At 32.3% G+C, this 24046-nt stretch overlaps 1 protein-coding gene and 1 long non-coding RNA gene across 2 annotated transcripts; one reads left to right on the top strand and one right to left on the bottom strand.

The window, feature by feature from the left end:
• The first annotated feature begins 68 nt into the window (after positions 1 to 68).
• LOC148272480 (uncharacterized) lies at positions 69 to 17414 on the top strand. Its single transcript, XR_015824827.1, has 2 exons — positions 69 to 141; positions 17336 to 17414. It is a non-coding gene; the product is annotated as an uncharacterized LOC148272480 (long non-coding RNA).
• On the bottom strand, positions 3165 to 23663 carry LOC148272481 (uncharacterized). The gene is made up of 4 exons (XM_088239989.1): positions 22835 to 23663; positions 18850 to 19085; positions 16969 to 17897; positions 3165 to 5029 (listed from the first exon to the last, which is right to left on the bottom strand). The coding sequence occupies exons 1-3, from the start codon at positions 23558 to 23560 to the stop codon at positions 17267 to 17269; spliced, it is 1593 nt and encodes a 530-aa protein (XP_088096115.1). The 5' UTR covers positions 23561 to 23663; the 3' UTR covers positions 3165 to 5029; positions 16969 to 17266.
• Between the last annotated feature and the right edge of the window lie 383 nt (positions 23664 to 24046).

Genomic DNA, 24046 nt, shown 5'->3' on the forward strand with positions numbered 1-24046 from the left:
CGTTTTGTTTTATTTAAAACTGTTTATGTTTTTTTAAGCAATTTTAGCTTGGAAGGACCAAAAAGAGGCGATATTACTTGCATCAATATTTCAAGGCGGCCCCGTGGTGGAATGGCTGAGGATTCCGGGTTCCAATTCCTGGTGAGATCATAAAAAATTACTGTGATTTTTCTTAAGCCTAGGTGCCCTGCGCTGTAATTGGGCCCCCTGGCCTGTTGTGATATTTATATACTATTCTTAGATATAATAACCAGGTTAAATATTCATCCCAAAAATATAATAAGTATTTTCTTGGCCACATCTCGTCATCCCACTATACCCCAACTTGATTCCCATTTTCTAATAGTGAGTCATTTATAACTCGTTAAAAATGGCCCTCAAAATTTAATATTTGTGTAAATCATAAGAATGCAAATATTTATTTTTACAAAAAAATACATACATATTACGATTTTAATAAACAAATTATACAACAAACCATCACGCCGTTTCCCCGTAAGGGTAGGGGCAGAGAGGATAGAACGTCACATCACTCTATCTTTGCATACAGATCTCGCTTCCTCTACATTCATACATCTTCTCATGCATGCGCGCCGGTTATTCAGACTCTTAACATGTCCATCTTCAAGTATTTGTTGGATTCAATCATGACATGTATTTCTCGGTCTTCCTCTATTTCTGCATCCATCAACATTCGCATTGTAAATATTTTTAGTCTTTCTTTCGCTGTCCATTCGCTCTACATGTCCAAACCAACGCAGAGTTCCTTCCCAAAACCCAGGTTTTGTCGATAATGCTTATCTCAGCCTTACATAATGTACGAATCTCGACATTTGTGCGTCTATCGTACATAGTTTTACCACACATTCGCCTGAGAGATCGCATTTTGACAGCATTCAGCCTACTTTCATCCCTGTTTCTCCAAGTCCATACTTCACTCGCATACATCAAGGTCGGGACCAGGACTCCATTGTGAACTGCTAATTTTGCCTCTTGCGACATTTATTTGCCAAGGTTGATTTAAGTGTACGCTTACTCTGTTCCTGGCACTCGCCTTTCTTTCAATATCTTTCTCAGTCATTCCATTCCTAGTAAACATACTTCCCAGATACCTGTTTTAGTATAACCCCATTCAAAGTGATTTCACATCTAGTCATACTTTCATTTCTTTCAAAAATCATCACATTTGATTTATCGACATTAATCAGCAAATCGCTTCCCTTGCCATACATTGTAGACTTTTGCCACCAAGAATTGCAGTTCCTCTTTGTTGTTAGAAAGAAGCACGGCATCATCAGCATACAAAAGACAATGACAGTTCAATTCCGTTTTGGCTCCTCTGCACACCCGCATATCAACTGCCACAGGCTTCAATCTAGAGTGATTGACTGTATAGTCGATAAATAGATCTTTCATTGCCTCTCTCCTACTTTTTTACCAGTACTGGTGGATTTCCTTATGATCAAAGAATGTATTTGACACAAAAAGATTCCATTCCAGACATACCTCTAGCAGTCTTCTTCCATTATCATTCTGTTTTCCATCCCCGAACATGTCTAGGGCTGACTCCATCCCGTCTCTTCGAGTTCCCACCCACCCATTCAAATCTCCCGCAAGTATTACTCTCTCACCATCTTTTTTTCCATTATCCTTCTCAGATTCGCAGTCGGAATCCACAGGAGCATATCCTATTATTTAAAAAAATTCTGTCAATCCAATCTTGAATCCGACAAACATAAGTCTAGATAGAACTAATAAAGACATACTCTTTCATACATTCTGGGCATCAGAAATGCGGCAACATCCTGGCAGGCTCTGTCTGTATCTGGGATCCCGAACCCGAGAACCAGGGCGTCACTGTGTTCCATCGACAGTCGTGAGCAAAAAAAACGACTCAAGCCGCACGCTTGCGTTCAAAAGTGATTAGGGTAAAATCTAAAGCTCATATTATGTATTAGTTTGTAGAATCTGAAAGTTCTTGATTTTAGCTTTATTATTATTCGTATGTTTTTATGGTAAAAACACAATTTACTATTAGGGGCCTTAAACTCTAGAAAAATCTGGTCAACATTGCAATGAAAATGCAAATTAAAATCATCAATTTTATAAAAAAAATATCTTTTCAGTACTTAATGTTACCCTCCCTGGCCTGAATGACTACTTCTAGGCGGTTCTTCATGGACCTAATAAGTTTTGTTACATCTTGGGGAATGCTACCCTTTTCTTCAGTGAGTGCCGCTTGCAGTTCGGATTTCGTAGCTGGTGCAGGATTTCTAGCCAGAATTTTTCTTTTGAGTTCATCTCACAAATGCTCAATAGGGTTAAGTCCGGGCTACGCGCTGGCCAGTCCATAGTTTGAATCTCAACCTCCTTTAAGTGCTGCCGAACGGTAGCTGCAGTATGTGGGCGGGCGTTATCCTCCATGAGGATGAAGTTTTCTCCAATAAAATCGGCGTAGGGAACAACATGGTCCCCCAGAATCTCTTCGACGTATCGATTAGCCATCAAACCCCCTGCCCGGCCGCCGGTTTCAATAAAAACCAGTTCGCTATTTGCCTCTATTGAAATGCCGGCCCACACCATTGTAGAACCTCCTCCAAAAGCCACATTTTCTTGAATGCAGCATTCTGCAAAACGTTCTCCAGGCCTCCTGTAGACTCGCCCTCTTCTATCGCTGCCATGTAAGCATACTCTGCTTTCGTCTGAGAAGAGGACAGAGCTACATTCGTCATACGTCCAATCAACATGCTCTCTGGCGAAGCAAAGTCAGGCCGCTCGGCGGGCTGGGGTCAATTTCAAGCCAGTAGCTGGCCTTTTCGGCATAAGGTTGGCAGCCTCGAGTCGTCTCCTGACTGTCCACCCACTTGACAGGTACTCTTCTTGTTTCTCCGAGCTCTCATTGGACTTGAACGCCAGTGAGAGCCCGATTTCTCAGCGCGGTACTGACAATGAATCGGTCATTTCTCTCCGAAGTGCACCGCCTTCGCCCGAACCGTGTCTTCGTATTTCAATAAAACATTTTCATAAAAAAAACCACCCACGGGGTATTTCAATATCATCGGTGATTAGCCCTTTACAACATATATATTCTGGGCAACACATACATTGAGACAACAGTTATTTTTACAAATTGTTGTATATTGATAAGAAAATTAAATAAGTCATTAGATTGAAATATGATTTATTCGAAGCAAGTCTAATATTACAAGGATTATAATTAAAATAACATTTAGTGTTTATCGAAAGCAAAAGCTTTCTCTAGTGAAAATTCTTCTATAATTTGGAATATCTTTATAAGCATATACATATTACACACTAAGTTGATCTCTCTTGCAGTAGACGCTGCACATTAGTTAAGCCACTGGTCTCTTATTATTATGGGGTACAATATTTCTATTTTATCTAATAGTTAGTATCAAAATGTCTTTTTAGTCTAGGCGGGGAAATCATAGTTTAAACACTCAACAATGTTTATTACGGATAGACCAATACAAAAATGTTCATTTTTCAGTTTGATTTTTGTTCAAAATAAATACAATATTTAAAACATAAGATGTTTTCTCATAAATATAATATAAATATGTAAATGCGTAAAAATTACATAATAAACAATATCATATTCACATTACATTATTGTTGCTCAGCATTTAATATTTTTATTGATTGATTCGGTGTTTATTTTGTAGACCTCCATATTTAAACTTATAGTATTAGAAATCAAACACTGATTTTAGTTTACTTAACACTTTATTTTATTTTTACAAATATAAAAACAACATAAAAACAAAAATTTCGTGACAATTGTTTCAGGGCATTTTCAAACGAATTTTCAGTATTTGATTTCTAATACTATAAGTTTTAATATTTTTACTGAGTTAACTTTTGTTATTAATACTCGAAGAATGTATTGATTGCATCTGTCCCTTATACTTTACTTTACGCGCACGGGAATTTGAGCCTTATTATTGTGGTATCAACGCTAAATCAGGGTCATTTTTGTCAGTTAAAATTTAATATTCGAATAGAATAATAATTATCTCTTTATATTTGTAATAATATTTATCTCAATTTATTTTGTAAAATTGAACTGAGAGAATATATTTTTTCAACTATTATCATCACAATAATATTTACTCACTTACTAACCAATATTCTTACCTAGATATTAAATATAAATTTTGTAGCATTCGTTCTTTATTACATTTAGATTACCCGAACAAAAAAAGTGAGACTTAAAGGGACAACACTTCTAGGTGTCCGAGATCCTAATCAGCCGAGGCGCGATTTTAATTTGCAACGTAAATACTTTTTTTTTAAATGAAATAATCCATTGTATAAGTAATTGAAATACACTACAAAATTTACAACTTAAATCCAACAAAATCTGAATTATCAAATTGAAAAAAAGTATAAATGTCCCATGTTCTACTTTTACGTACCCACAGAAATAAACAACTGTATATTAATTAAAAATAATATTGAAACATTTTGAAACATCTGCTTTTACATATGTATGTATATAAAATAAAGCATTTAATTTTTTTAATATTTAAAGGTAATAACATTTTATGCGTGTTTAAACAAAATAGAATCCATATGTAAATAAATTATTTTTTTACTTTGTAGAAAATATTTATAATTTCAGAAAAATCTTTTTTATAGTTTTATGTAGCATAAAATCGAACCATTCATTAATCTTGTTACAAAATATTTAGTACAAAAAAATAACATACATAATTAAACACATACATATAAAAGGATTTTCAAATTAGTTCCATCTACGCAGAGATCATTGGACTATATAATATAAAATACAAACAATATTTCGGGAATAAAAGATAATATTTTATTAAAATTAATAAAATCATTTAAAGAGTATCCAAAATATTTATTTACAGTATTTCTAACCAAATATAAATTTTAAATTGAACACTTTCCACTGTACATTGTATATGGGTATTTTTGAGTATCTTTTAAAGTTGTGAGGATATTTCTTTACCAATTTATTCGTACAACGATTTCAACTCAGCTGAAAATAATTAGGCTGTAATAAACTTCGAATGAAAGCCAAAATTGTTTTATTTTATTGATTGAAGTTCATAACTTAGGCATCAAATATAAATAGTATCGATATTTGTGATGAATAAAAACATTACATGTATAAACATGACATTCAAAAATTTATGATTTCATATGATTTATGGTGTAAAATTCCAAGTTTTTTAACATTTCGAAATATTCCTATTTCATAATTTTAGTAAAGAACATTATTAGATGCAAGTCAGCTAAAGAATGTCAATTGGGTATTTGAGATATGCGCGCGCAATCTATATCTGTCGACCCTATAGTCCTTAAAATGTAACATGATTAGAATGACAGTTGTCAGAAAAAGTGACGACATAACTTTGTAGTAACGTCAAAGGAGTTATTTATATTGACATACGAAAAATCATTTGTATCTGGCATGTTAATTTATTTTTTTAATACATTGCTTGAAACATAAATATATAAAATCAGCTTTAAAACTAAAAGAAAACTAAAATAAACCTAATTATTAACGACATTCTTACAAGGTTACATCATTTTGCAAAAATGTTAGAGATGGACAAATTGATCAATTGATTGAATAAAAAAAAAATTCATTTGATGTTGTTCATGAAAAAAGTATAAATGTCTCATTTTTTGGTGAATAATTGTGTTAAACACACTATAATAGGCTTGTTTTTGCGTTTTTTATATCAATTTTCGGAAAAAGAGTTTCACGATTGCATGAAATAACTGATAAAATCGATTTGATCAGTGATCAGTAATTTCCCATCACTAATGAAATCAGTTTGACAGCTGCCATTCTAATCAAGCTATATTTTAAGGACTATAATTTGTCTCTTGTTTTTATTAGGTTATGTTCATTGTTATACTTGCGAAACATTTCTAGAGGTATTAAATATTCCATTTGGGTCAACAGATGCAGATCTCAAATACTTGTCGGCGCTCTTAAGCTAGGTTACCAATACCAATGTCACTGTGTACGTTTTACAAAAATCGTAAATGATTTCAGAACGCCTGTTAGTATAATGTTTTAGTGGTTTCACACAAACTTAGTAGTAAACTATCCCAGTAAATGTCATTTCAAGGTAATAGGATTGTAAAGAGAAACTAATTTGAATTTGTAGATTTTTTCAAATCATTAAATCAAATCACAACTAAGGATAAGGCTTCGATTATTTGAAATAGTGGTTCGTAAAACCGGATTTGTTATTTATTTTAAGAACATAATATGATTATTGGATAAGAGGCAAATAGCCTTTGCAGGAGTGCCTATAACTAGTACTTTATTTAAGAAATCATTCAAGCAGTTTTCACATTAGACGACTGTAGTGGAATAGACCACCATGTTTGGTAAGTTATTCTAGTCTAAAACCACTCTGCTGGAGTATATTTTTCTTCTTGAAATTGAAGAGGAATATTTATTGTACATTACACGAAGATGTCAGTTGTTAAAATATTTGGTAATCCAGTACCATAAAAAATTCATGAAAAACAATAAGTGGCTTTGAAACACAGATAATTGATTGATCATTGTTATCAGTTTTAAAATCAAGTTATTTTAACATAACCTATAATATTTTTTCCGATAACTGATCACCAGTAGATCAATAGAATATTACCATTATGAGCATCCTTAATACTGATAATTATCTGACCAGTTCCCTGATAAAATTATAATGTAGCCCCTCCAAAATCATCGAGAAAGATTTCTGTAGAAATTAAAATATAATTTAATCAATGAATATCTTAACTGTACATTTTACTTTATTTAAAACCACTATCGTTTATTTTATTAGTTGTTTTATTCAGTAATATATTTTTTAACAAAATAGATTGCTAATAATTGCGTATTTGATTGATCAAATAAAAAAAGGTGAGTATGTTAGGATATTTATATGTGTATAGTGATATTAGTTGCCTTACTTAAATCTAATACTAAAATACTTAAATAAGAATCAATTGATATCGTTAAATAGAGTGAACACATAATGCCATGATAAGGAAATATGGGGATGGAATCTTTCAACCACGCTAAATGAAAAATATAATTATTACAGTGGAAACAGTCGCCCGTCAGTTCTACTCAGAAATGTGACGACTCTAAAACGAAATCTACAAAATGTCAATTTTAGTTTTGTAAATCTAAAGACTCAGAATTACATCTATGGAGTATTTGACTTTGAAGATATTTTTAATTGATTTTGAGATATAACAATAAAACAGAGACTTTAATATGTATTTCCTAAGTCTTAATGCTTTTCGAGTTTTAGGAAAGAGGATATGGAAGGAAGTTGTGAAAAAAACAACTAAGACCCAGGCAAATGGAGAAAAAACAGTTCTTGGATTTTTTCTTTTAGCTCACGAATTGCGAGCGGGAATTGAACCAGTGACGCCAGTTTCACAGCTGGCTATCTAATCAACCGTGCCTTTCGTATTTCGATAAGTGGATAAAATCGATTAAGTGTTGCAACAAAAATGTTCACATCGCTATCAACCACGAAGTATAGAATTTATTCATTCATTCAATAAATAATATTCTTCAGCCAAGGGACCATTCTTAGAAAAATTCTACTATGCATACATATTTGCATAAAAATTGTAATTGGGCATAAGAAATACAAGTAAACATACTTTGGGGTGCGATCGGTGGCTTGAAATAGTAAAAATCATATATTTTTTTCATATGAAATGTGTTAAAAAAAACAACAATCAAAGAAGAAATTTCAAATATAATATAACCAAAACATTTTTGCGTCATTTTGACGCCACTAGGGTTTTTTAAATTTCCACTTTCATAAAACTATAAAACAAACGAGTACAAATTTGTGGTGTCATTTTTACTGAGGTAAGTTGAAGAAGTTTGAGAAGTTCTAGATTTTTTTCAAATGGGTGTATACCATTGGCAAACTAATTTGCAAAAAAAGGCGGTGTTTTGTGAATTTTCAATGAATTTCATTATTATATTATAATTTTAAAGAAGTCTGGCCTACAATAAAATGTTTTCGTGTCCTAGAATACATTAAAAAAAAATGATTTCTGGCATGTTATATTTGCAATAAAAAAGGGGTGGGCAATATTTGCCGATATTCATAGATTCTTAACCTAATTTAATATTTAAATAAAACCAATACATATACATAAATTGAAATAAGATAAAAACAATGTTTAGTAAACAGTCAAGCCAGAAAAACATAAAAAAATCTCAAAAGAGAAAATTGTAATATACGCAAGAGATACACTTTAATAAAATCATGTCGAGGTGTTCAAAGCGAAAAAAAATAGTTTTATTAATATAAATTCGCTGTTAACGCATCCTTGAGTCCTCCACAAAATGACATTAGCAGACAGTTAGCAGTGGCATAAATATCAATAAATTTGTAAAGATTCTTATCACAATGAAGTTCTTGCTGTGTGGTTTCAGTGTTTTTTAGTTTTGAAAATAATTTGAGACTATCAATACACCCAAAGTAATAAAAAGCAGTATACGTGAGACTATTCTCAAAGTGAAGGCTTTTTGTGAAGAAGAATGGACACCATTATTTCTATTTGAAAAAGTGGATGCAAGTAATAAAAAGCAGTATAGGAGAGACTATTCTCAAAGTGAAAGCTTTTTGTGAAGAAGAATGGACACCATTATTTCTATTTGAAAAAGTATTGTCATATCCAGAAAATTTATCAGTGTAATTATTAAAAAACATATTTATAATTTATTGCGCAGGCAGATAATTGGTAGAATTCCATATTAAAATTTGGTAAGGCATCCAAACTAAAATACTTTAATTTTTTATCAAACTCTGTTTGATAATGTCCTAACGAGACGAAACGCGTCACAGTATACACTGTTGTATATTTCAAAAATAAAAATAGGATTAAATCAAATAAAAGCATTTTATTTTGGATACTTTGCCAAATATTTATAATGTTTATTTTTTATTAATTCTACAGGTGTATCTGAACGTTCGGTTCAGAGAATCGGTACCAAAGGAAAAGGAGCCAAGAGTTCTTTAATGAGAATCAGTACACCTAAATGTTACTTTAAATAACAAGATACTCAAATTAATAACTGCATAAACCTCAGAGTAATAATTCTCTAGAGAAGCTCTTAAGCTCTATTGCATAGAACAAAAGCGTTCCACATTTTTTATTCGGTTTTCAGTTTCGGTTTTCGCTTGCAATTCTCAACCCATTCTACCAACGACCCGTTGTATTGCTGTAATCTGTAGCTAAGTTCGTGGTCAGTAATCATAGAATGGTTTTTCCCGTACGGGCGACTATTGGGTTATTACTCTAGGGTGTAAACCATTTGTAATGTTTTTATGAATTACTTTGCAGTTGAACACATTGACAGCATTAATTGTTTTAACTTATTTTTTACCACTAATTATGCTGATATATAAAATAATTCAATAAACAGTTAAGTTAAAAATATATTCATGGTGTTCTCATTCTGAATTACCATGGAATAGTGAAAATATTTTAAACTGTCGATACTAAAACAGATCACAGCGCTCTCCCTTTTTGCCAACTTAAGTGTATCTAGAGGCTTTGTAGATGCGGTCCCGTAGAATTCCGGGAATTTACGGGTGGGACCGCATCGCGAATGACGGGGTTCTTAGAATCGAAGGAGGGAGGCACCTGCTCAAGACCATATCCAAAAGACACGCCGGATGGAACAGACACGGTGTCTCCTACATGACGTAATACGGGGGATGTCTGAGAGAAAAAACTACACGGGGAGCCCTCGCCGAGAATACCATAAAGATATGAGCTGCGGGTCATAGGAAGACCTGAAGAGGGCCGCACAGGACCGACCGGAGTGGCAGAAGAGATGCAGAGCTTACCTGCAAACCGATCCACCTTAGAGGATTGAAACCAGAGAAGATGCATATTACTCTGTAAATCATCATTAATGATCATAAACGTAAATAAAGTTGATGCGTTGAAATAAAATTTACCACAACAGTAATATTTATATTGGTTTTACAAAAATATCTAGAGTATTTTGCTTCAATTATTTACAAACATTTTATTATCGATCGACGACGCATTCACTTTGTAACACTTCATGGCAAACTATTATAAAATATAAACAATGTTATTCGTTTTACGTTTATTCAATTTGAAGAACTATTTTTTTTTATGTCATAATAGTATTCTTTATTCCTCAAATTCCTCGGGTGCACGCAGCGGCTTGCAAATCAATACACCGATGACATGATCAATCGAGAATTTAATTAATGTTTAAATTTTTATTCTTGTTTTTTTAATTTTTGTTGAGTGATTTATATTTATATTTGCATACATTTCATTTGTGTGTACTGCGATCTATTTATTCATATTAACGATTACAGATAAACAGGAAAGCACTCTTGCCATCAAAGAGCCATACAAAATTAATATTATAAAAACAGAATACTATTCATGACATAATAATAATGAAGACCTCTCCTAAATTATAGTCGTGTTCAAATAGAATCAATGTTGTAACACGGACACCAAGGTTTATTCATTTACAATAATATAAAAACATGATTGTACAGAGTGAATTAGTAATATTATTTATTGTATCAGCAAATAACATTTTAAATATATTATAAATAAAACACTTTGTATTTTTATGCCACACAAGTTTCGAGTATTCAGAATTGCCCCTCGTCAGGTGGAAATATAAACTAAACCAAAATAATTATGCAGAATAGTACTTAGGTACTGATTCGGTTAGGTGGATGGAAGCATTATACTACAGTTGAAATATCTAGAATCCGATAAATTATTCAAAAATCATTGAACAGATTCTTAAATTTAGTATTCCGTGAAAAGTTTTCGAAATTTGTTACTTAAATATTTTTTTTAGCAAGGATGGTCTGTGTCGCAGAACTAGTGCATTTAAGAATAAATCAATATGTATGAAAAATAAAAATAGTTCATTATTTTCTTTGTTTTAATATTCAGAGTCATCGGTTACATCAGATACTGTGATGACTCATTTTGAACTAGTTTGACGCTTAAAAAATACAAAAAAAAAACACAAGAAAGAGCGTCATTTGTAACATACACCTATTAGGTTATGTGAACCATAGACAAATGGTGTGTTTTACAAAAAAAATATCCCTTATCTCAAATTTACCTTGGAATTTATGAACTTTGTCGTAGCATAAAATTAGTTACTTTTTTTTAAAAGGGGTACTTAATTTTCTGGAAATAGTACATTTTGCATTAAAGCAGGGCTGTCCAAAGCACGGCCCGCAACGTGTTTTTGATCTACCATAAATTTTCCTTTTACAAAATTTATTTTGTAATACATTATTTTATTTTCATGGCTCCCCATAAAAATTAATGAAATTTTTATTCATGTGACAACTAGTTTTCTGTCACTATTATTAAGGGAATTCCGAACTATGTATTTGTTTGCGTTGTTTGTCAGACGGGCGTGACGTCAACCGCACCAGCGCTTAGTGTGATTGGTCCGAAAGCCGATGCTCGTCGTCCATTGGGCTTACGCTTCGACGCGACGAGAGTTGCGGTTATGCGAGCTCATCCCTACTGTTCATCAATTTGCTGACATGCCCATATTTTTATTTTTTCTTAAAAAAATTAAGTGTTTTTCTGCAGCCCTCCAATCTATTTAGTTATTTGGATTGACACGAGATCGTGTGTGGTTTGGACAGCCCTGCATCAAAGTGTGGTTTTTACGTTGAAAAATGGAGTAAATGAACAGTTTTTATTGTAAAACTAATAATGCAAGTATATTTCTTAGCTTTAAATTAACCCGTCTAAATATGTATCTCCGTCAGAGATATACTATCCTATGCGCCATTTGTTGTTTTTTCAGAAGCAAAAAACTATTTTTAAGACCAAATTTAATTTTTAATTTCTTTTGTTTGTAATATAAAAATATTTTTAAAATTTATTTATTTATTAACGGACTTAATCTATTAAAAAAATGGCAAACACATAACCTTATGTATGTATATACAGACAAAATTAAAATAAAATACAAATAAAGAATATTAAAGCTAGGACAAAGATTTATATACCTTCAAATGATATGTATGGATTAATATGACTGAGAATTAGCTAAATTTGCAATTTAAATATTGTGTATGCTTCCGATAACTGTAATTATAAAAATCAGATCTAAAACGATTTTATTCTTTTTATTATATCTAGCATATATTGTGTACCACCAGATAGAGAAAAAAGATACTAATCTGTAATCTAGCGAAAAGTGATTATAACTCTGACGTACAGATACAATATTGTTAATTTTAGAAATAGTGCGTTTTGCATTATAGCCCTTTAATTCTGAATACCAGAAACTTGTGTTTTAATTAATATCATATTAAACTTGTGCACACACACGCCACAGCGTAAAAATACAAAGTTTACAGTGGATTAATCATTTTGATGAGATGTGAACTAATTAATAAACAATATGTATAATAAGAACCAACAGTTGTATGAGCTAAAATCAAAAGATTCTTGTAGTCTCACAAAACAGATCAATATATTCATTAAAAAATATATTTTCTCATATGCATGAGGAAGTCTAGAGTTTTGTTAGCTGTATAATTTAATATCCACCCGGTGGTGTAGTGAAAGTGCCGGGTTATGGCTCTGTGGCTAGTGTCGCTGATTCCCAGATCAGAGAACGGAAGTTTCCCATTCAACCACAAATTAATTCCCATTTTTTAATAGTTATTTACAACTTGTGGAGATGTCGTAAGTTTTCTCAGTAAATTTAAAAAAGAAAAATGTCGATATTCTTCATTCCATTTTACAAATGTTTTGAAAAATGTGGATATTTTTCATTCCATTTGACAAATGTTTTGAAAAATGTAGATATTTTTCATTTGATTTGAAAAAATGTAGATATTTTTCATTTGATTTGAAAAATGTAGATATTTTTCATTTCATTTGAAAAATGTTTTGGATCTTAAATGACGACTTGTTAAACTGTGTTTACGTACGTTTACAATTGGCAAAATAACCAGTGGGAAACAAAAAAGAATGACGATAAAACATGCATCTAAAAAATAAGAAATTTAGCCTATTTCGATAATTCTAGAGCAGTTTCATCAAACAATGAAACGTTTGTATTCTGTAAATAGAATTTTGGTTAACATTAAAGTTCCCCTTTTCATTTGATTATTGCAATTTGGAATTTTAAAATGTATATTATTTACATAAAACTGTTCTTATAAAAACATGATAATTATTATTGGAAAACGCAAAAGGTAAACAAAAAATTTCATTTTAACTCTTTCTAAAAAAAAAAACAACAGAATTGGTTCAGTTTCGAGGAGCGGAAAATAGGACAACAAAATGTCGATTTTAGTTAGGCATAATCAATATCTGCGAGAGAGTGACAGAAAAACTATGCTCAAAAACCTATTTGTAAAATACCCTACCACTGCATATCACACGTACATAAAATTGTTTAAATAAAGTATTGTAAATACAAAACTGCACCGTGGTCTAGTGGTTTGTGCATTCGCCTACAATGCCTGAGGTCCCGGGTTCAAATCCCATTATTTGGTAGATGGTTTTTTACTGCAATATTTCATAGTTTTCTAACTAACACCTGAAGCGTAAGATTGATCATCTTACCAATTAGAGTATCGAAGCAGTGCTAATATGGAAATATTGATGATTAACAAAACAAGCACAGTTTAACAAGTGAAATAAAATATATTTTCAAATAAGAAACAAAAAATATCTATCACTTTCCGGCAGGTTTCAGAGAGTGCAAAATGCGAGCTAACTATACGGGTGAAAGAAGGAAGAAAAAATAGTGGATAGAGAGGGTCATTCGGAACAAATTGGCTCTAGTGGCCCATCACCAATTATTGTGTTTGTTTTTTTTGTGTTTTTGTTGTCATTTTCCCATATTTCAGTCTTGTGCATTTAATAAAAAAATAAATAAGGCTCGCTGATGATCTAAGTAAATTTCGTTTGCCTAAGTAGTAACAAAATTAATAAATAGCTAAATTGGTGCAGATAATTGTTTAAAAAAAAAAATATTACCAAAGTATGAAAAAGGGATAGAAAAAACATAAACATGATCTTTGCGTCCATTCACCTTTCCATCACTAAGCATCCAAAAATTACAGATGATCCGAACGGGGGGACCAAACGACTATTTGTATATGGCGTCATGAGAATAAAACGTTGGAAGTGTTTATGACCGTGCAATAATTTACTCATATTTTACTCATTCGCGTATTTTATTCATTTTTGTTAGTTTGCCAATGTGCGTAAAGTGAAATCGACCATTGTATTATTTACGTCTTTTTCGTTTTAATTTTTTTAAAAACAAAAACAGGAAAAAGCTTCTTTCTAATAATTTCATGATTACAAAAAATATACGGCAAATAGCTTTAATAATACTCAAGTTATCGAATTAAAATCGGTTTATGGGGGATTTGAAACCCCCCCTCCGGTCCGGCTAGGTTAAAATAAAATCTAAACTGATCAACATGTTCAAATTCTTTTGAAAAAAGCTTCTTTAATGCATGCGTATCGAACAGCATCCCTACATGCAATACAAAATCTCGAAACAAAGGTTCAGATTAAGGATAATACTTCACAATGGTATCTCCAGTAAAGAAATTTCATTGATATTAGCATAACTATGCTAATAACAAATACAGTAGGGCCAAAATTAATAGGTCACATTTGACACTTCATCAACATAACCTATTATTTATTTTTCGAATTTAGAGCTGCACAATTGCTCTTTTTTTTTTCAATGACGATTACATATTTATTGTAATAATGACAAGAGAAGGTAATTTTACGATTTACTTTCACTAATAAACCATTCTAAACATAACATAAACTTTTTCTGTTCTAAACGTTGTTACAATGTTGCAGCAGTGAACCCTTTTTCTTTTTAAACACTAGGGATATTACCCAGAAAAATCGAATGTTGATAATTTTGTTAAATTATGTATTTATCTAATTTTGTTCCTTAAATTTACGATAGAAAATAATAATGGGACAGGGATTCGACTTATGATTTTTAAAATAAAATTACAGTACCTATAAGTACTTTTTCATAGTAACTGAATTCAATTCACACATATTATGTTTAAAGTCCGAATTGAATCATTCACTTTAATCGATGTTTTTAAGCAGGTCACCTCACCATGAAGCTAAAACCGACCAATGTCAAATGTGACCTATTAAATTGGCCCAACTATAACTAACTAATTACTAGTCTAACTACCCTGGTTCAAAGCAACATTTTTGTAGAAAGTAAAAATACTTTCGTCTCCTTGTATATTTTTTTCAAATGGTTACCTGCACTAAATTTTTGCTTCATTACAATGGTAAATCAATTAAGGCAAACAAAGGAGCCTCCATAAATTTTTGGGCAAATTTTGAATGTACCGGCCATCTAAATTAAAATTAATATTATAATAGAGTATAACAAAATAAACCCTTTTTATTATCAGACTAAAGTTCTAAGTCAAGATTATTTTATCAAGTTAGTAGATATGTTTGTTAAATTAGGAGATTTAAAGAGGATGACATTAAAATATTTAATACAGTGATTATTTTTATTTTTTGTTTTATTTTTCTCCTGAGCCTTTTATAATGCATGTGAGACCAAAACGCAATTTACTATAGTCCTAAAAATATAGCTTGATTAGAAAGACAGTTTTCAGCATAAGTGACCATATAACTTTGTAGTAACGTCTAAGGAGTGATTTGTATTGACACACGAAAAATCATTCGTATCTGGCATTTCAATTTTTTTTTAAATACATAGACACATAAATCATCATAAATATATAAAATCAGTTTAAAACTAAATAAAAAAAAAAAACCTAATTATTAATGACGTTCTTACAAGGTTACATCATTTTGCAAAAAACATTAGAGATGGGACAAATTGATCAATGTAAATTGATCAAATAAAAATAAAAAATCATCACAAAAAAAGTATAAATGTCTTATTTTTTATTATTACACACTATAATAGACTTGTTTTTGCGTTTTTATATCAATTTTCGGAAACAGAGTTTCATGTTAACATGAAAAAACGGATAAAATCGATTTGATCGGTACATGATCAGTGATCAGTAATTTTCCATCACTATTGACATTAGTTTAACAGCTGTCATTTTAATCAAGCTATATTTTAAGGACTATACCATTACACCCCTTTATTTAACACTTTTGACAAAACCAAACTGCTTTACATCTATGCTGAGTGATACTTTGAGGCTAAATATTCAAAACTAAATATAACCTCAGAGAATTGACTTAGAACTTTGGTAAAGTAATAAAAAATGTTTATAATGTCGAGTTCTATTTAAATAATGCGTTTATATTTGTTGGCGGGCAAAATAAAAATTAGCCCAATCTAGATGATCTCCTTTATTTGAGGCCAATACAGCTATAGACTTTTTAAAAATTAAATGCGCAAGATCTGGGAAAATGGCAACAAAAAACAAAAAAAAACGCAATAATTTGTGACGGGTCACAATGACAAATTAGTTCCGAATGGCTCCTAACTTTTTTTTGGTTCTACTCTCTACCAAACACCCGTAAAATCCATCTCAAAACATTATCATTGGAAATTTGTGATTTCGGCATTTACCCAACGACACGTCAGCGGTTATGAAATCCCCGGTAGACAAATTTCAATAAAAACCTAAATCATGTTCCAGATTCGTCAAACTAAAAAAGCCCACAAACCTAACATACTGTGAATCTTATAATTACCTGATTTCATTGCACTTGACCTAATTTATACAAACGGAATTGGAAAATTACAACATATATTGATAAACTAATGTTGGTTCAAACCAAATACTTGATTACTTACTCGGAGTTTGCGTTTTAAATTAAAACTTAAAATTCAATTTGAATAAAACACAATACTAACATATTATGCTAAAAACTTACCAATGTTCCGACATATTTTCGTTTTTTTACAATTAACTTTTAATAATATGAAATACTGCACTAAGACTTATATTCTAGAATATAAAACTGATTTATAGGCATTTTTCTCCCCTCCTTAACATCACCAAATAGTATATTTTTCTAAACACAATTTGAAAAAAAAAACAAGAGAATGTTCATATATTTCTTTAAAAGTCACTTCCTTTTAAATTTGGAATCCATAGACACTTTTTCGAATCACAAAATTTTTTTGATCAAAGATTTAAAGTAGGCACCCCTCGAGGGGGGTCGATAAATTTTAAATGGATTTGAATTCTTTTTTTTCATTCTTAATGAGTTTCTTTTCTCTTTTCACAATATCTTCCAGTTCTTTCGTGCTGGTGGCGGCGTTGGACATTCCGGGTATGGTCATGTCGCCGTCAGCGATCACGACGTCGGTCCCTCCCATGTTGACGATGCCGATGTTGTTCCCGCTGATGTTGTTCAGAGTAATGTTGTTGACGCCGATGTTGGTGATGGCGTTCATGGAGCCGGCAGTGACGGCGGCATTGAGGTTGTCGGAAGCGGATTGCCCGCTAGTGTGGAGACTCTCGACGACGTCTTCCAAGATGAGCCGGGTCTTCCGGACGATCTGGAAGTTCTGAACTTTGTGTTTCTTCATCATGTGTTTGCGGTAGGCGTCGGCGCGTCGGAAGGTTTTGTAGCACTTTTCGCAGGCGTGGCGCTTTTCCCCCGTGTGGGAGAGGCAGTGGCGGGTGAGCTCGTTGCCCGCGGCGAAGGACTTGTTGCAGCCGAGGAAGGAACACGTGAAGGGCTTCTCTCCCGTGTGCTTGCGGATGTGGCGCGTGAGTGTACTGCTCTTGTCTGTGCGGTAGTCGCAGTACGTGCACATGAGAGGCTTCACGCCACTGTGCGTCATCATGTGGTATCTGCGCAAATAAAAAAGAATAAATTGCTCCATTAATATTTTATTTATTAAATAAAAACTTTTTTTAACAACATAACAAACACACAGAAATTTTCTTTAATAATATTTTGAGTATGTCCAATGTTTGTGTTACAAACTGAACTTGGAGTGAATTTTACGTTTCATCTCTTTTGCTTCTGCAAAGTTGACAAATTGAAAAATGAAACAATAATTTAAAAAATTAGATATAATGTAACTTGAAAAAACCGTAGCTATGATAATGCAATACACAAAAATATATTTTTTTAAATTTTCAGTAGTCTTTTTTTTAAAAAAAAAAAAAATCACTGAACTTAAACAAAATAAAATATAGATTCTTTGGGTGCTAACTTGAATTAAATACGTTTTTAAATGTTTTTTAAAATTAAAATTTTTATTTAATTATTTGGAAAAACAGCAGAAAATTTATAAACAATTCGTATTAATATAATGTATGAGTCCAATTAAAGTTTTTCACGACTATAGTATACTTTTCGTAAACAAACTAATGAACAGATTTAAAATATGTACGAGTATGTAAAAATATCATATGAGAGAGAGTTAAATTAAATAATAATGATTTCATTCCCAAAGCGTTATGAGGGATGAAAGATTGGGATAAAAGATTAGAATAACAAATTACAACAGGGATAGAGATTACCTTAAATAAGGGAATATGGAAGTCTAAGCATTTACAGGGCTTATGACCACTTTACACACTGTGTAACATTCACCATTTTGCCTATGTTCGAATATCCATATTTCTTTAATTCTTCCATTTGTTGATTTTAGTGAATTGAAGGAACAAATATTTTTTTGCATTAAAAATATTGTTTTAATTCTCACTTACAAAATCAGCAACTTCATATTATGTTACGGCCTTAAAAAAAAGATTAAAAAAAACGTTTGTGAATATAATCGAGTGTAAAGGTTACCTGAGCGCGCTGGGTGTGACATAGGCTACGCCGCACATCTCACAGGAGTACTCGCGCAGGTTGAGGTGACTGCGCACGTGCATCTGCATGTTGTTCTTGCTGCGGAAGCCCTTGCCGCAGTACTGGCACTCGAAGGGCCGCGCCATGGAGTGCACCTTCATGTGCGCCTTCAGGTGGTCCTGGTGCTTGAAGGCTCGCCCGCACTCGGAGCAGACCTCCGTATAAGAGCAGTGGACCTGCGACACCGGATGCTCGATTATATATTGTGATTTGATTAATGCAATGATTAATTTAATTAATAAATAAGATTAGAGTGGACCACACATTTTCTATTCACCAACGTAGCACAATCAAGAGATAAGATACTCGGGGAATTTATAAATTACAGTAAAAGAATTGTTTAAAAAGAAATTAAAGTGATTAGTATGAATTTTTTTGGGAACCAGGAATATTATTTTAACGAAAACAGATTAAATTATGAATAAAAATTTATATTAGCATCTTTTTGGTGCATCGAGAAAATATAAAATAAATATGGATTGTACAATATAAAATTAAAATTTGAGTTTTCAAGTGATTAAACTGATAGATTTAAAATAAATTAATCAAGTCAATAAATGGTTTAGAATTGCTTTAGCAAAATAGATATATTAGAATGAATATACAGGGTGTTCTTTAAACCCTGTCACACCCGAAACCACGATGATCAGTATGGGCAAGAAGACATATAAGCATAATTAAAAAAAAAATTAGAACAAAGTTTTTTTTTTTTTAATAAAATATTTAAAAAAACAAGAGGTTGCTTACTTCTGCGGGGGAGAAGTAAGGGGAATGCGGCGCAGTATCAGACTCCCCCCCCCTCCTCGTTTCTCCCCTGCAGAAGTAAGCAACCATTTGCTTTTATTGATATTTTATTTTTTTAAATTTTATTAGTTCTAAAAAAATATTTTAATGTGCCAATATGTCTTCTTGCTCATACTGATCATCGTGGTTTTGAATGTGACAGGGTTTAATGAACACCCTGTATGTTCTAGAAAATCAATAATTAAAAATGTGGAAAAAATGAAAAAATACTAACATACAAAACAAACCATAACGCCGTTTCACCGCTTATGGTAAGCAGAGTAGGTAGGCAGAAAGGATAGAATTCCACATCGCTCTATTTTTGCATACAGATCTCGCTTCCTCTCCATTCATAAATCTTCTCATGCACGCGCGCCGATTATTCCGACTTTTGAGATGTCAAGTATTCAAGTATCTTCAAGTATTTGTTGGATTTGGTCATGCCATGTCTTTCTCGGTCTTACTCTATTATTAAAATAATTTTTGAAAAGCCCTTCAGGTACCCCAGCATCAAGTTGTTCGAGGAATTCGATATATTAGATATAAGACAATTATATATATCTAGAATAATTATGTTTGTGAAAGCAAATTATTCTACCAAATCCCAAAAGGAACACTCCCACACTACCAGAAGTCAACTAAAGGATGGGTCATGGGGTCTACCGCAAACTTTGAATTCGGACAAAGAAATTTCAGGTTTCTTGGCCCCCAAATATTCAATATGTTACCCGAGCATTATAAAACTATGACCCGAATTCAATTAAATCAATTTGTAAAAAATGGTTACTGGATTTAGGTAGAGAAAATCGGAAAACTTACTCAAAAACATTCTAAAATAATAAATGGTATATTTAAATATTGTATACTCTATAACAAATTAACTAGTAGGTAGTCGTTATCTAAAACATTTAAGTTTGTAAGTGAAAATTCTTGATGGAAGTTCATTGTAATTTATTATATAAATAAAACACGAGTGATACTCTATTACTTTACCCATTGTAATATAATTTTACTAATGACTTTTTACCCTTTGTTTTTCAGAAATCATTATTTACAAAACCACACTCACGAAGGGTGGGACACCAAAAATAAAATAAAAAACTTAAACTCATTAAAATAGCATTATTTCAATTCATTAGTTAACCCAAAGAAAATTTGTTGATAATAATCCTTAAGATAAAAATAACTTTATTTCATTTACTTACATATAACTTTAAATTATCTATCCTTAGCTCTGTTCTGTATAAATACATTTAACTTTTTAATAAAGATACCAGTCTCGAAGATGTCGCGAAAGCGATGAAACCGGTCACTGGATATTCCAAATTTGTGGATTAAAGTATCACTCGTGTTTTATTTATATAATAAATTAGTAGGTAGTCGTTGCATTGTTTATTTTTGCATAAAAATGTCTGCCTTAAAACAGGTTGTACCTAAACAGGCAGACTAGACATAATCCAGAGAAATCTATTACCTAAGTATGTATGTAGTAGATAAAGAAATTGTAATTTTTTGTTAATAAACCATGATTATTATTATTATTATTTCTACTGACATATTGAAACCATTGTATAAATTCTATGTGTTTTGTTTTTATGATAAAAATAAAATAAGTAAATTAAATACATTCCGACCAACGTATGCGTATTTCCTATACTGAATGTCAAGGCACCTTGGCCTTGATAGTGTTGGTTAGATACGCTGGAATCTGGATACTACTCTTGATTTTAAGTCCAGTCCTATTATAGATGTTCGAATTTCTGCGCACGCGCATTAGGATTCATAACGTTGTCATATTGTTCTGAGACTTGTAGAGATAAAAGCATCGAACTCGTGTAATGCAAAGAATAAACGACTTTTAATAACGTATAGTATAACTTACAATATTTGAGTTTGTCCAAATGTTTGTAGACAAAAGACTGGATTTCACTCCCTTGAGTCATTAAGATTAACAAATCACAACAGGGATGTTACACAGTGTGTAAAGTGGCCACTTAAACCAGCCAATGACAGGTCATAAGCCCTGTAAATGTCTAGACTTCCATAATCCCTTATTTAAGGTATTCTCCATCCCTGTTGTAATTTGTTAATCTTAATGACTCCCGAGGGGGTGAAATCCAGTCTTTTGTCTACAAACATTTGGACAAACTCAAATATTGTAATGAAACCAACTGGTCCAAGAAGAAGTTTAAAAATTGGAAAATTGTTTTCAGGCGTTGCCTAGTATGTGAAATAATTCAGTCAGATGAATCTCTTCGCAACAATAAAGGTTACAGCTCTTTATCTTCACTAAAATCAACAAGTGGAAGAATTGAAGAAATATGGATGTTCAAACATAGGAAAAATGGTGAATGTTACAGTGTGTAAAGTGGCCACTTAAACCATCCAAATGTTTGTAGACAAAAGACTGGATTTCACTCCCTTGAGTCATTAAGATTAACAAATCACAACAGGGATGTTACACAGTGTGTAAAGTGGCCACTTAAACCAGCCAATGACAGGTCATAAGCCCTGTAAATGCCTAGACTTCCATAATACCTTATTTAAGGTATTCTCCATCCCTGTTGTAATTTGTATAGTATGACGTTTATAGCGTATTATTGAAATTCGGCCAAAATTCAAGAACGTCTCGAGTTTTGGGTACTGTCCTAATGTTTACAGCTTCACCGCTAGACGCACGTGCTCCTGTGACGCGTTAATTGATATATGATCAACTATTATTACTATCATGAAAAACTTATACAGCATCATTTTCGTAATATAATACCTCAATCGCACTTTACAAAGGTGATTCTATGCCATATTGATTTTAATTAAATATCTACCTTTATCTAAACTATCATACCTACTAAAAGTAAGAACATGATTATTTTTTTGAGCTTCCCTACTGATAATATTGACCGCACGCGCCTGTTTGATGGCGACAAATATACCGTTTATTATCTTCTTTACATAATTTGTAAAATTAGCAATATAACGTAGACTTGTTATAGCAAAACACGACTCCGGTATTTTAAAAAATGAGAGATATTTCATGTATTCTAAGTGACATAGCCACACAAGAGAAAAAAAACGGTTGTTTGTAAACAGTGTCAGAAATAGTATTGGAATGTGGGTTAATCAGAATCGTGCAAATATATACCTTCTTGTAATGTTTCGCCCACAGCTGCTTGCTCGTGAAGTCTTTATTACATTCAGAACATGACATGGGACCGGAGTGGCTCTTGAAATGGCTCTTCATGGCCGCCCGGCCAGTTATAAGCTTCCCGCACATCTTGCATTTGTATCCGTCCTCGACAATGTCGTAATTCGTTCTAGTGAAATCGTCCAGCTTTCTGCGCCGTCCCTTCATAGTGATGTACGTCCGTTTCTTGACGTCAATAGGCTTGGTGTCGGAATCGAGAGATTCCTTCTTTTTTTCTTTTTTGGCAATTTTCTTAGTCTTTTTAACACCCGACTGCGTCCCTTTGCTCTCGTCGTCGCGATAACTCCGCATGGAATCCGCGTCCTCATCCTTCGGCGTCGGGTCTTCGGTTTCAACTTTGACATTGCACTTAAAATTCTTTATCATACACAAAATATTATTAGACTCCAAACATTTCTTTTTGAAAGTCATGGACAGATTGAGCTCGTCCTCGCAATAGTTGCATATTTTCTCGGGAAGTCCGTCGTTTTCGTACACTTGTATATCGACACAATAGTTTATTTTTTCACTAAGAATAACACCGTCTTGCTTCGATGGTCCAAATATCGAAGACAAGTCGTCGGAGTTCTTTAAGCAAACTCTACATGTCGTGGGATAAATTACTAAAACATTGTTTGTGGGATCTGGCTCAATGTTTTGGACTTCAGTTTCTGAAGAAAACATTTTGAAGCCGTACAAATTTGATTATAAACTCTAATTATTTCACTAGGCTGCCGATAACGCCGGAAAAGGTACGCGACAATTTCTATGGCGACAACTCGAAGTCGACAATTACGATGTGGCAAGCTGTAATATTATTTTAGGGTGTTTATACTGCCAATATTAATTTTACCCCAGTAAAATGCTGGGGTAATTTTTAAAATAATAGTCATCGGTGGACATTCAAAATGCTGTAAGGAACAACTCTGTCCTCACATTTATAAATTGTTCAAGAGAGAGAACAGAGAGCTAAAAATAAAATAATGTTTTTTTTGTTTGCAAATATGTACGTACCATTTTTTGTAAAAATATTTAATAACGAAAATCTATTTTTAAATAATGCCAAAAATAAAAAAATAATTTTAGTACGCCTTTTTATTCATTATTTACTTTACGGAAACATGCACGCAACAATGATAAAATTACATTTCAAAGATAAGGCTACCTAAT

This window comes from Micrasema longulum, unplaced genomic scaffold, assembly GCF_059751315.1.
Source record: "Micrasema longulum isolate JH-2025_06_02 unplaced genomic scaffold, ASM5975131v1 h1tg002322l, whole genome shotgun sequence".
Taxonomy (NCBI): domain Eukaryota; kingdom Metazoa; phylum Arthropoda; class Insecta; order Trichoptera; family Brachycentridae; genus Micrasema; species Micrasema longulum.

Bases quoted from the DNA above. Each gene is read 5' to 3' on its own strand.
- LOC148272481 (XM_088239989.1), bottom strand. From the start codon at position 23,560: ATGTTTTCTTCAGAAACTGAAGTCCAAAACATTGAGCCAGATCCCACA. The intron at 19,086-22,834 runs GTATATATTTGC...CCGGTGTCGCAG, and splicing joins GGGCGAAACATTACAAGAAG to GTCCACTGCTCTTATACGGA. The intron at 17,898-18,849 runs GTAACCTTTACA...TTATTTGCGCAG, and splicing joins GTCACACCCAGCGCGCTCAG to ATACCACATGATGACGCACA.